Below are 13,211 nucleotides of genomic sequence, written 5' to 3'. Positions count from 1 at the left end.
GAAGAGTCATGCTAGATGTCTGATGTTGATATCAGCCACAGTTACCGACACAGGTATATGAGCACTGGCATTGAACAGGCATTGAGTGGTGCAGTGTTTGGTCTGCAGTGGCTCCAGCAGCAGCATCAGAGAACCAGTCGTAGACACAAACATGCAGTCTCCCCTGAAATCACACCGAGAATCTGTATGTGCAGTAGGGTGTGAATCAGTGCGCATGCAGTGTCTAAAAAAAGCGTTCTGAACTGTTCCTCAACCCTTTGCAGGACTCTCTCTTAAAAAGTAGTTTTATGGTGGTGTAGGGGTGTGGTCAGAAGTTCCTCAGTCTACCACTTGCCACAAACTGGAGCCTGTTTCATCGCAGCCCAATGTGCAGTACGTTCTCTCTCTCTCTCTCCACCCACATGCTCTATGGCCTTGGCATGCCACACGTTGTTGGACCCAAATTAGAGCAGTATGGGAACACATACAATGAAAAACCCCTCCACAAATGATCCACCCTCGCATTAAGAAGTGTGTCTGAGACAAAGACGGGCTTTGTCAGGCAGCGTTGGTGCCCGAACAGCCTACAGGTCATGTGGAGGAATAAAGACTTCATAACTATGCCATTATCATTTATTTATTCATTTATTTGTACTTGAGAAAGTTGGACAAGGCTCAGATGTAGACATGCCACTAACTGTACAGTAAACACTCCTTTACACAGCTATGGTTTTTAATTGAAGAATACAAAGGATCAGTTGTGTCACATCTACAAACCACACACAGGTTAAATCACAGTGTAAACCACTGCCCTGTGAACAAAGTGCATGAACCTGCAGTAATAAGGGGAAGTCTGCGTGATCAATCATAATAAAAACCATTAGTCTTATTTACTGTAGACTGTGTGCATGGCCCCAGCAGCAGTCTCATACCACATGTTGGAGATCTATCCCTCCTCCTCTTGGTCCAATTCTCTCCTTCTTGTTGTCTTTTCTTCACAAGTGAGGGAAAGTCTGGAAAAACTGCGAGGAGAGGAGAAAAACATACCCATGGCTGAGATTCTGTCGCTCCCTTCCTCTTGGTATATGAGAGAGTAAAAAAGGCACCGGCTCTTACACACACACACACACACACACACACACAGCACAGCCGTTGGCAGCCTGCAGTACTTCCTCATCCTGGCTGCTGTACTGAGGCAGACAGCCGTTGCTCCTGACCCTTCTTTTCTCGCCCTCGGTGGAGCTCAGCAAAGACCGGGTGAATATTTTTGGTCACTTTTGGTACTTCAGGGTAGTGAGGAGGCAGAGGGCCGGCTCTGGGACAGCATCCAGCACCGTACACGTGAGTGAACTGCACTGCAGCTGTACTGTATAGCGGGTTGTGTTTTGTGTGTGACACCATTCTGCCTTCACCACCTCTCTCCTCTCATTTCTCACTATCTGAAGGTCTCAGATCAGACTGGTACATGTTGTTACACCTCCAGGCATTGTTTTCCAAGTTTTATAGGGGACAATGGAGTTTACTTTGGATGTGATTAATGACCGTTAAACTGCAATAGGAAAGTTTGAAACGGGAAAAACTGAAGTCATTTTTTAAATAGATTAGGAAGAAAGTGAGTCAAAACATCTGCTGAAGATATTTCTGCCAGGTTTCTCACATTTCTGTCAACCACAGAAAAAGCAAATCTGAGAAAGGTGGCTTGACCTAGAATAGTTTTAAAACAACATTTTTCAATAGTGTTCAAGCAGAGGAGACTATATTTAAACTTGTGTTGTGGTTATAGTGAGCATGCATGTCATCCTGCTCACTAACCATTGGGCAACACCGGAAAGCATCATGAAAGGATGTGATGACACACTTGACACATTAAACCCTGTATCTGTTTTCTCTAATGCAGCTAATGGAGTCACAAGACCATGAGCTGTTTATTACTTTGAATCACTTTCTGTTGCTGCTCTGGTCGTCTGCTGTAGCTCATCATGAACCTGAAACAGAAATTGTATTATTCAAAATCAAAATAGAGATTTGGTGTAGATTTGAATGTGCTGCTCTTTGCCCAGTTAAATGTTACCACAGGATGTCAGCAGGTTTTGCAGCAGGTCTGCGGTTTCCCCCTCTGATCGCTGATCTTTTTTTTTTTTAAAGGTCTGTTTAAATGGCAGTGATAGATAGGGCGTTCGCTCTCATACAAGCTCCATATTCTTTACAAACAGTCAGAATAAACTGATTATTTGAAGTGCGCTCATTGGCCCGTCCTGCTCTGGAGCAGAACAACCTGTATTTAAGGTCGGAGGATGGTCAGGACTGGTTAGCTCAGATTTCTCACCATAATCTGAGGCAAATTGAGGTTGTGGCAGTCAGGCAGAACTGGCCAAGTTACATATTCGTCTAATGAATGTGTACATATGAGGTATTTTTCTGTAACTGATATGTTGCAGGGTAAGTAGAGTAATTACTGGTTTTGTTTTGACATCTGTCCTATTTTTGCTGACCACAGTTCCTCTGCAGGTTGCACCTTACAGTGATTATACTGTGATATAATCATCTTTTTTTATAGTAAAAACATAAATATCACTTTTTCATTGAGGTAAATGATGGGATTTGTTGTTGTGATTGTTTCTATATCTGTTCACTGTGTATGCAATGAGGCAGTTACTCCTAAATTAAAGGGTAGAATAAGAGCAGTGTGTTGTAATGTCAGTTTTGGTTTGTTTTTAACATCTGGGCTTGAAGCAAATTTCCAGTTTATATCACTGTTGATCTTGGTTATGAAAACGCATCATTCTTTCCCTCGGGGTTGTCAGATTCGATCAGGTGACATGAAAGAGACTGTTTTAACCTGACTCGAACTGATAACTGTTGTCAGTTGGTATTGAATCCTCGTGCTTTCTGCTTATCTCATCGCAGCAGTCTGGTCCAGCAGCAACTGTCAGGAAACTGTACGTCTCCAGTTCAGCCTTAACATTCAAGCTCCTGTTCTTGGAGGCAATGTAATTAAGGCAGACGTAAACCCATTACTTATGATTGTGGTGGCCAGAAATTACATTTGCTTTTTCTATTTTAGTGTTTTTCAAAGCAAATTCCATATATATCTGTTTAAAGCACATCATCGTCCTAGTTGTTACTTAACCCTGAAGCACAGTAGAAGTGGGTGAATGCTTGTCATTTTTGTCAGGTGAGTTGGCGTTAAAAGGAGAGATACCTGGGTCCCACTCTTTGTTTCAATTCTAGTTCAAGTTTAAAATGCAACCCTGTTGTTGCGTGACTCTGAAAGACATTTTGGTTTCATAACTAGGTCGCTCTAAAGTAAATGGGGACACACTTCTGGCTCCTGAGAGTCTTATCTCTGCAGAGGAAAATAGAGAGGTCGTATTTGCATAATTGAGTCCTGCAGAAGTCCAAAAAAAGTTGGATTAGACTTTTCATTCACAGGCTTTTGTGTTAATAAATGTTTCAAATGTACATAACATTTTGCAGTTGCCTGATTTAAATTAGTTCCATAAAAACATTTGGTTGTAGCTCAGTTCCCTTTCTCTTTCAAAAATGAAAATAATATAGCCTCAGGGGTGACATCCTCAATTTTTGCCTCACTTCCTGATTTAGCCCACGGTGAGATGAGAGCAGGTTGAGAAGCAGGTCAGACACGTGCTCACTCGGCAACGGCAGCGGCCGGTGACGCAGCCGTGAAAGTTGATCTAAACAGAAGCGAGCCATGGCAGCTGAGGTGTCGGACTATACCCGGCCGGGCGGGCAGCTAGTCACAGGATCTGGCCTCGGGAGGTCTAAGTATCATATGATGGAGGCAGCAGGGAGACACATGCTCTCATGCAGTACAGTGTGTTTCTGATCAGATAAGTCCTCAAGCACCCACAAGCATTCTCCAAACCTGGGCACCATGTGTTGGGAATGTTTTACCAACGAACATCCTGTTTATATTAGAGAGGTAGCTCATGCCCACACGGCTCCCAAGATGTCATACCAGTGGTCAATGCGGGTTTTTTTACTGCTGCATCACCTGTCCTACTTTACAAAGGTTTCCAGCAAAAAAAGTATAAATAGTTCAGATGAGAGCGCTGAAACGGCCTTGTCCTGATTTAACTTGCGTACATGCATTGCAGAGGCCGGAGGATTTCCCTGTGTTTGTCAGAGGCAGAGCATCTGCTTACCTCAGCTCTGATCAATGAATCAGCCGCTCCACTGGGAGTTACAGAGCTTTTTACCAGTGCACTCTCTCCTTGGTTGAGTGCACTCCACCATCCCTCCATTTCCTACTGCTACTCTTTGTCCAGATGAGTGCATTTCCGTCTGGACATCACTCATCGTCTCACCTTTAACAGTCTTTTGTAACCGCATCCTGTTGGAATAGGAAAAATGAAGCCATTAATGCACGATGTCTTAACTATACCTCTTATAGAAGAACCACAGTGTGAGTGTAACTGGCTGCAGACCTTGTGTGGAAATCATGCTGTGTGCTGGTCAGTGCTGCTGTTCTGACCAAATCAGATAAGAGATTTTGTTCTCTCCCTCTCCTTCCTCTTGCAGCACAGTTCAATGGGGGCTGCTACTGAATCAACCCCAGCTGCCCTCAGGCGGCTTTTTGCTTGTATATTTTGGAACAGCCACAAATGCCACCAGACAGTTTATGCAAAATGTTCTTATTCACACAAAGAAAAGCTGCTGCCTGCATGTTGTTCTGTGCTTCCCCTGCAGTTATTTGCTATTTCTGGAGAAAAAATAATCTCTTGAGTTTGATACACGGCTAAATGTTTTATTCATTATGTAGTTATCATGAAATACTTGAGCTATTCTGTTTTTGTTTGGTACATCTTTTTGTGAGTTGATGCTTCTGGAAAATATTTAGCTCTACACTGCCCCTCAAAGGAAAGGGACAGAAAGTTGAGATTTGTTTAAATTGATCATGTTTAAATTTAAATGAAATGCTTGTAGAAAGTTACATGTGGGTGAGGACAGATTTTATTGCAGTTTATTGGTAAATTTGCAAGACAGATGCCATTTTTACATCATGACAGTCATAGTGACATGTTTTTTTGGCCGTTGTTGGTTTCTTTTTCTTTTTTTTAAACTCTTTATTTATAGATCATTTTCACCTTCTTTTTTTTAAAGTATATTTTTTGGCATTTTTTTTATTTGACAGCACAGTGAGATAGAAAAGAAAGGGGGAGGCAGAGAGAGGGGGAATGACATGCAGGAAAGGTCTGCCCGACGCGGGATTCGAACCGGGGACGCCTGCATTGAGGACTGTAGCCTCTACATGGGGCATTAACCACTGCGCCACGCACCGCCCCAATCATTTTCACCTTTTAAAACAAAAAGTAAAAGGACAAATAAAAAACACTGAACAATTAAGCTTTGGGGGTGGTCTATATCCAAAAAAATTAAGCCATTTCTGCCAACGTTTTCCACCCAGGTCTTTCTGGAGTCAGATTGAGTCATTTGCTTTGGGACATACAGTTGCTTAATTACAATATTAACAAAACTATCTGTGGTGGGGGCAATTTTCTGGAGCCAGCATTTTGTGATGGCCTTTTTACTTGCAGCTAGCAAGACCCTAAGAAGATAGATATCAGTTTTACTCACTCCATCCAGCATATTTCCAAGATAGAGAATTGTGAATGATACATTGATATTGAAACACAGAACCTTTGAAAGACATTTGTTGGTTTCTTGAGGGCTTTTTTTAAAGAAAAAAAGTTTGATCATTTATGATTTTATGATTTCTTCCAGGTGTAGTTAGCAGACAGAGGCAGCCATGCTAAAAACGGGCACCACCAAGGTGGGGCTGCCCAAGCCGGGACTGCAGGAGCGAACCAGGCAAGGCTCCCTGGTGTCCTCGTCCGCCGCCTCCACAGCTGTTCGGACCACCAGATCCTCCAGCCTGCTCGCCTCTGACCAGCGCCTCAGCAGGGTGAGTTACAAGCACACTACAGGAATCTACCACTAAATAATGTAGTTAATTCTTTGACAGTTGAGACGTCCTGAGTACATTATTAGACCCATGATGTTGGTATTAACAGCAGTTGTGTTTCTAGCTGAAAAGAGCCAGCAGCGACGATGCCTTGACGAAGCCTGCTCTGGGATCTGCTGCCTCCGGCTCCCGGATGAAGAAGACTGTGACCACAGGAGCCATCTCTGATCTTCCCGAGGCTCGTCCTCGCAGCACATCTGGTAAGGGACAACTACTCTTATCAGACATCTTGACAAAACTAGTTTTATAGACTTGATTTGATGAGAAGAAAAAACAGTATAATGCTCAAAAGCAGAGTAAAGAGCTGTAAACTGACTAGATGTAATCTGTATATCATGTCAGGGATTATAAATTGTAGTAAATGCCACTAACCACATGTGGCCACTAGAGGGCCACAGTACCTCACCAAAGCTATTGGTGGTTAACTAGCGGCTTGATGCAGCTGAGACACTTCTCTTTACACGTCTCTCTTTTTTTTTCCCCGTGTCTCTTTCTTCTTGTTTGGTTGGCACTGGTGTGGCGCAGGTGTCTGAGGTTCTTTGGTCTCTGGTTTTGGTCCAAAACTGAGAGACTGGGTGCATTCATAGTCTGCGCTTTAGTCAACATCTGCTCAGCCCTGAGAACAGCAGGATGTGTTTTGGATGACAAATGAGGAAAAATGACTTTTTATCCAAGTTCAAGAGATGGAAAATGGTGTTGGTGGGGTTATTGACCGGTCTTTCAGTCTTTACTTGCTGTGTGTGTGCATGTGCAGTACAGTAGGTGTTGATATGTTTTGGTTTGGCTTAGAGTACTGTGTTGTTCTCTGTGCTGTTCAATCAGGAGTTACTATTTGCAGAGAAATACCCCAAATCTCTGAATGAAAGGAAATCATCTGTGGCTGCCTGCTTTGTTATGACATTCACACCCATAAATACTGTGTCAGCACACATCTTTTTTAGATAGACCTTAAAATTGCACTTCACCATACAGTGCCTGCAAGAGAAGAGAGCATTTAATTCTAAAAACTATTTGTAACACATTTCATCTACCAAACTGGTCGAGGAGAACCAGTTATTATCACATTTACAGTATTTTGTGTTAAGTTTAGTCATGTGAAAATATAGATGTTATTTTGGGTACAAACATTTTGTTCATCATAACAATGATGAAAAACTTAGTGTGTTTCATGGTAAACAAGGTGTAATATTTACATTTGGCCCAACATGAAAGAAGCTTTCATGGGAAGTGTCTGATGTACTGCACCTTCTCCTCATACTTTAATTCACTTATTATGTAACCGAATCCCATGCAGCTGTCTCTTTCTGTACCAACCTAACCATACCTCACAACACTTTTCTTGATTTTACTTTAAAGTTCAAGATTTATTCAAATGTGTAAAGCACCTTTTAAATCTAATCATTGTATGAACATACACAGCTTCAGCTATTATCCATTGTTCTCAAGCACCTTCCCTTTTTACCATACAGTGTGAAAACTTCCAAACCAAGCAACAAAAATATAATCTTTGAACAGACATGTCTGATCTTTTAGTTCACGTCTAGCTGAAACGTCATAGACATGAAAAGGATAGGCAGATGGTGATTCACAGTGCACTCTCCTCAGCAATGATTTATCATTACTTCCACCTGCGTTCACTCAAGTCGCTGTGAGAGTCCCTGAGGTGAGAAGCTTTCATTATTGCTCTGTTTATATTAACCCCTGCTCACCTGGATGTTCAAGCATTTGAGGATGTAAAGGTTTGCAGTAACAGTTAAAAAAAATCCATCATTTAAGTATCTGAAGTAATTCAAGCAACATTATGGACTCATGTGAAAGGCAAAAAGTGGATGGAGATACTTGACGGACTGGATGTATGTGATGGTTTGACAGATATGGAACAAAAACTGCATCATATGTAAACGACATGCTGCTGCTGTTGGGGATTTGTTGTCCATGATATTCATGTCCATTTCCTGTGACTGAATCACATACTTTGTTTTTGTAGCTTTGCTTTGTCTTTGAAAACACCATCGCCAGCAGGACGTTGTTGTCATGATAAAACAGATTAATAGAGCAACTAAGGATTGCAAAACTCATATTGCATGCAGGACAGGTGGTTGATGATGGTGATGATTATGATGACAATGATTATAACTTTTATTTTTATAGCGCCTTTCGTAACTACTGTACAGAACAGAAGGAAATAACAAGGTACACTTAAAACAATAAAACAGTTATTAAAATAATAAAAAATTCTAGAGGAATTTTTCAGGAATTTGGTTGCAGTGATTCATGTTGTTCACAGCACACCCTTGGAAAGTGAGAGGCTTAGCCGTATTTGTTTGTAGGGGCCCAGTGACACAGTGTGTGGATCCTGTGCTCTGGTGAAACTCCGTCTTCAAAGGGCAGCTGTGTTGTGCTGAAGAAAAGATAATTGAATTCTACTTAACAAAAGACTCCGGAGGAGCCGAGAAACCCACGGCCAAGCGAGACTCTCGGCTCTTTCAAACACAATTAGACCATGATCAGCTTTCACTGGATGGGGCTCTAATTAACCAAAGTTTGGTTTTTCAAAGTGTTTTCACACCCAAGGACAAGAGCAGGTTCCCCTTTTGTGCTGTTCATGATATATTCATTACTCTAAACGTCTGGCCTAGTTTTGCTAGCCAATCTCCGATAACCATCCCAAAGCTGGGGAAGCCTGGTAATGTTAGATAATTATTTGTTAGAAAATAAAACAACCTTTAGAACAGGGGAGAGATTTGATTCTGTTTTGTAGCCACATTTTGCATCAGGCAGAGTGTGAAAAATATGCTGAACCTTTCAAGTGTAGCTTGTTTAGCATTCCCTTTGCTGCTTTTAAAGGATGTTTATCATCACTGCAGCTGCTAAATCATCATCATGGTGAGTTATTTGTTTTTCCCAAAAGAAAATATGTAATCCTCTGCTTTTTATCTTTACAAAAGGTAAACCAATTTTATTTACTTTTACGCACAAAATAATAATAATAATTAAAAATAAATAAAAAAGTGATTCGATCTCATCAGATATATTTCATTTGACTGAATTTACAGGTTCTCACTTCATATTTACACATAGTACTTATGAAAACAGCTTCAAGCATGTACCAACAGGCATTTCTCATCCATGCATATAGCACTACCCTATACATCCATGATCAGATCTAGGGTGTCAACATGATCCCATCACATCGTCCACCTGGGCTGGGACTCAGGGAAAAGTGCGTGTCAAGATATATGATGACAGATAATTAGTGGATATGTTGAACAGGTCATAAAAACCAAGCTAATCAGCAAGTGGAAAATCACATTAGACAGCTGAAAGAGCTGTGATGGTTTATCATGCACGCAAGCGCCTACAGTACAATCACCATTCAACCTGCTGCCCTCAGTTCTGAATTACTGCTCCTGACCTGAGAGCTCTGCTAAAAACGTCCACACAGGGGAAATGTCATCATTTGAATACAGATTGGGGTGGTGATCTGTGGCATTTTGAACTCTTTGAGATGTCGTGCTCAGAAAAATATCTCGAGTTGTTTGCGTTGTTTATTGATGCAGATGGGAAGAAAACATCTCTCTGAAGAGGATTTAGTTTTTCAGATGAAAAGAATACTAATAATAATCACACAAAAAATCCAAAATTTGCATCATGACATTTTGGAGCAAACATGTTCACTGGAATCCAGAGATTTGTCTTCAGGCTGGTCTTGGAGATATTGTCACCCAACAGGTTGATCGTGAACAGATGCACTTCTCCTTCTACTGTAGTTGATCTATGACATTACTCAGTGACAAGAAGCAATTAGGACTGGGCTCTAAGGCACAATCATCATACCTGACAGGCAGTAATTAAGTCTTTTCTCTGCAGCCATCAAAGTACATTATGTGACAAGACAGTGGATGCATGACAGGATCTTTATAGAGCGATAAAGTTGTATGGGGAAAGACACATTACCAAGCAATGCACCGTATTTTTAAACCCTGACAAATGATGCACTCTGAGCAACACCAATGAAATGAAATGAATTTTATCTTGTTTTGAAGTGTAATTCTTCCCACATCCCATTGAGCATATCAGTGCTAATTAAATGTAGGGATATGGAGGCAGCAGTGAAGAGATGCAGCATTTGTTTCTTCAGAACTGGGTCAAATGCGCCTGAGATGCTGTGCATACAGAGAAAATCAAAGAAACAAACACCGAAGAGGCTGCGTGCGCTAATCAGTATAATTTTGAAATACTGCAACACTTCACGGTTTAGTGCAGCAGTCGGACTCATAAAATTGATCAGTGGTCCATTTTTTCTCTGCATGAAATCAAATGAATGTATCCTCATTGGACATTAACTGCCATTTTTATCATGATCTTTAAGAGTGTTTTGCGCGCTACCTTCTCATTATGAGCTTTGTATTGTAAGTAATAGATCTCAGTGTTGTCATGACTTATGTGTGATTGTTTAGGCTCAACAAAAAGATTTAAAAAGCCATCATATTGTAGTTATTTGGACAGATGTTTTGATTGCATGAACTCGGGTGTGTCCCAAATAACCATGTTCTTAGAGAATATCATTGGTCTGTTGTGACACAAAACTTTATTTAAATCTGCCCCTCCAATTAGGATGCTGCTATTGAAGGAAAAATATATTGTAGCAGAGTTACTGTACGTACTTCGCCAAAGGCCACAGCCACAAGGCAACATAGACACATATGCACACACAGCATTGGCTGAAAAGACCCCCAGCTGACAGCATGACCCCACCTTCGCCTGCCCTCACAGCATGCCATACTAATGAGTCAAAACTGTTATTTTTGCTAATGGAGTCTCGCCCCTATCCCAGTTGGCACTTTACCAACTCTACTGTGCTGTCAGACAACGGGTTAAAACCCAGCCTCGTCCTGATGACTTATTTAAAACTCCTCATCAATAATTTAGAAAAGCTTTCACTTGGAGAGGAGTCCCTGTGGAGAGTGCGAAGAGAGGAGACAGAAGGAGATAAGACTGTCCTGCTCTATAAATAACAAGCCCAGTAGAGGTGACTGCAGGCCATAACTTTATAAACGGGCCCGCCCTTCATTGACAGACGCTTTCCTTCACCTTTGTTCCGTCTGTGCTTTCACATTGATCGTTAATAGGAGCGTTAAGCTTTTAGGTAAAAGTCCTTCAGCGACTCTTTTCCATCTTGAAGTCACTGAGGTGACTGCTGAGCTTTTTTTCATTTTTATTATTTCACAGTTTATATTCAAATCGCACTCCTCCACCCCAGCTGATACTTCACTCTCTGCAGCACAAGAGCAAACAAGTTTTTGATGCTAAATTAAGCCGGAGCATTGAAGGATTGTAGCTTTCTTCCCTTTTCATATAGCGTATGATGCCATGATCCATCTAAGTATATTCGGCAGCGTCTAAGTGTCACTTCCCGCCTCAAGGTAAAAGTCGAGAACAAACATGTCGAGTCTCTGACAAGAGTTTGCACATTTGAAGAGACGTGCATCTGTCAGTGTCGGCGTGTCTCTGCTACACAGTGTCATCCTCCTGAGTGGCATGTGTCGGTGTAACACTGTCACTTCATAAATCTCACTTAAGGGTTAGCCGAGCGTTACCACGAAGCACTCTCATGCCACGGTGTTCCTCTGACTGCCCTTTCTGCCGCTGGTAGACGTGGAATAATGACACGTTATGATGAGATAATGCTTCCACTACTTATGGCATTATCGTCATTTTATCATAGTTGAGGTCGGGGAGATGCGTGTTATTTGCTACATGCAGATGCGTTAAGGAGGGGGCTTGAGTTTCTTTCTGCTGTGTCATTCCCTAAAAAGCCTTCAGCCAAACACAGGCCATTAATTTTGAACTTCCAGCCGCTGCTGGATGAGAGGTCTGTTGTCAGTGAGTGATGGACTAGAGGCTCCTCACAGACTGTTACTGCCATATGGAAGGTTTGCGAGCCACACCAGATGACTTTCTGCTCGCTGTATATCATATCCACAGTGGAGTCGGTTAATTTTTTGGGGCAGAAGTACGGTGTCGGTGTCGGTGGGTATATGATGCAAATTTCAGTTGACCTTTGCAGTCTCAGTCAAGGATAGGCACAGCAGAGACACAAAAGGCAAGATGGGAATATTATGGACCCAGCGTGTGTGTGAGTTTTACTATGCAGAGCTCAGACTCCAGACAGCAGTAATGTGGTCCCAGCAGGGCCCTGTCTGTGTGTGTCAGTGTTTGGGAGGCAAGAGGAGGCAGAAGTATGGACCTTGAGCTCCTCTATCTGTCAGATGAATTAATCAAACATGGCTCAGTCCACTGGGACGACTCAACCTGCATAAGCACTCAGCCATGGCAGACGCACACTAGCACAAAACAGTAAGAGGACGTACATGCTTACACATGCAGATAGACGCGCAGAAATATGCATGCAAAATTACACATAATGCCCTCCCCTGTATACTCGACGACATATATACAGTATGATAGTGTCCTCTTTTCTTTATTATGCATGCAGCGTAAAAAGGATTATGATGAACAGGAATAGCTTCACTCCTACTCAACACAGTGCATCTACAGGGTTTGCCTCAAAGGCTAGAATTAGCACTGTATCCACAGTTCTTGCATCAGCTCAGACATAAACACACCTGGTCCCCTTTTTTTTTTTTTTTTTAAAGGTTTGTTGACCAGAGTTTTGGCATCAAGTCTCTCTCCTCTCTTGAGAAGCTGGTGACCCCAGCGGTCCCCTCAACATGCGAGCCGGAGAGAATGAGTCCTGCCAGATCTTGAAAGAGGCCTGTATGGCTCACAGAGATGGGCGTCCTGTGGTGAGGAGAACATTCTTAGCTGGATTACAGACATGTTTGTTTACCAAGGTGGATGTGCTGCTCCGGGATGAGGGGAGAGGAGAATATCAAGAGAGGAGGAGGAGGGAAGTCTAACAGTTCATATGAAAGGCTTGGAAGTGGTCATGTACAGTATCGATATCAAAGGGTTTAATATTCAACCTGATGTGGGTAAAATCATGCAGCAAACTAGACCTCCTTTACAGCTGCTGGAGTTTTTTTTTTTGAAGGGCTTTTCTAGCTGGGGCTTTAAAGTATTTTATGCATCGAATAATACACACTGAGCCAAAATGCAGCCACAGCTACAAATTCATTTTTCTATTCCCATGTTTCCTCTCAGCAGTGAGCGCCGAAAGAAAAGAAGGTGGTACTTCTGAGCTTATGCAACATAGATGCTCATACAACTAAAAATATCAGCG

The 13,211-nt window shown here is 42.0% G+C and overlaps 1 protein-coding gene across 3 annotated transcripts in view; it reads left to right on the top strand.

Moving 5' to 3' along the window:
* specc1 (sperm antigen with calponin homology and coiled-coil domains 1) overlaps positions 1-13,211 on the top strand; it is a 73,947-nt gene that overhangs the window by 13,539 nt on the left and 47,197 nt on the right. The window contains exons 1-3 of one of the 3 annotated variants that reach the window (XM_083986708.1): positions 1,129-1,320; positions 5,725-5,905; positions 6,030-6,165. In XM_083986708.1, the coding sequence (XP_083842834.1) occupies positions 5,750-5,905; positions 6,030-6,165 (292 nt within the window). In that variant the 5' untranslated portion in view covers positions 1,129-1,320; positions 5,725-5,749. Of the gene's footprint in view, positions 1-1,128; positions 1,321-5,724; positions 5,906-6,029; positions 6,166-13,211 lie in introns of those variants that run through there. The other 2 variants (XM_083986710.1, XM_083986709.1) reach the window with 2 other exon arrangements.

The sequence above is a fragment of the Trachurus trachurus genome (genome assembly GCF_905171665.1).
Source record: "Trachurus trachurus genome assembly, chromosome: 14".
Classification (NCBI taxonomy): Eukaryota; Metazoa; Chordata; class Actinopteri; order Carangiformes; family Carangidae; genus Trachurus; species Trachurus trachurus.
Note: the sequence above shows the minus strand (reverse complement) of the source record. Positions and strands in the feature narration are given on the sequence as shown.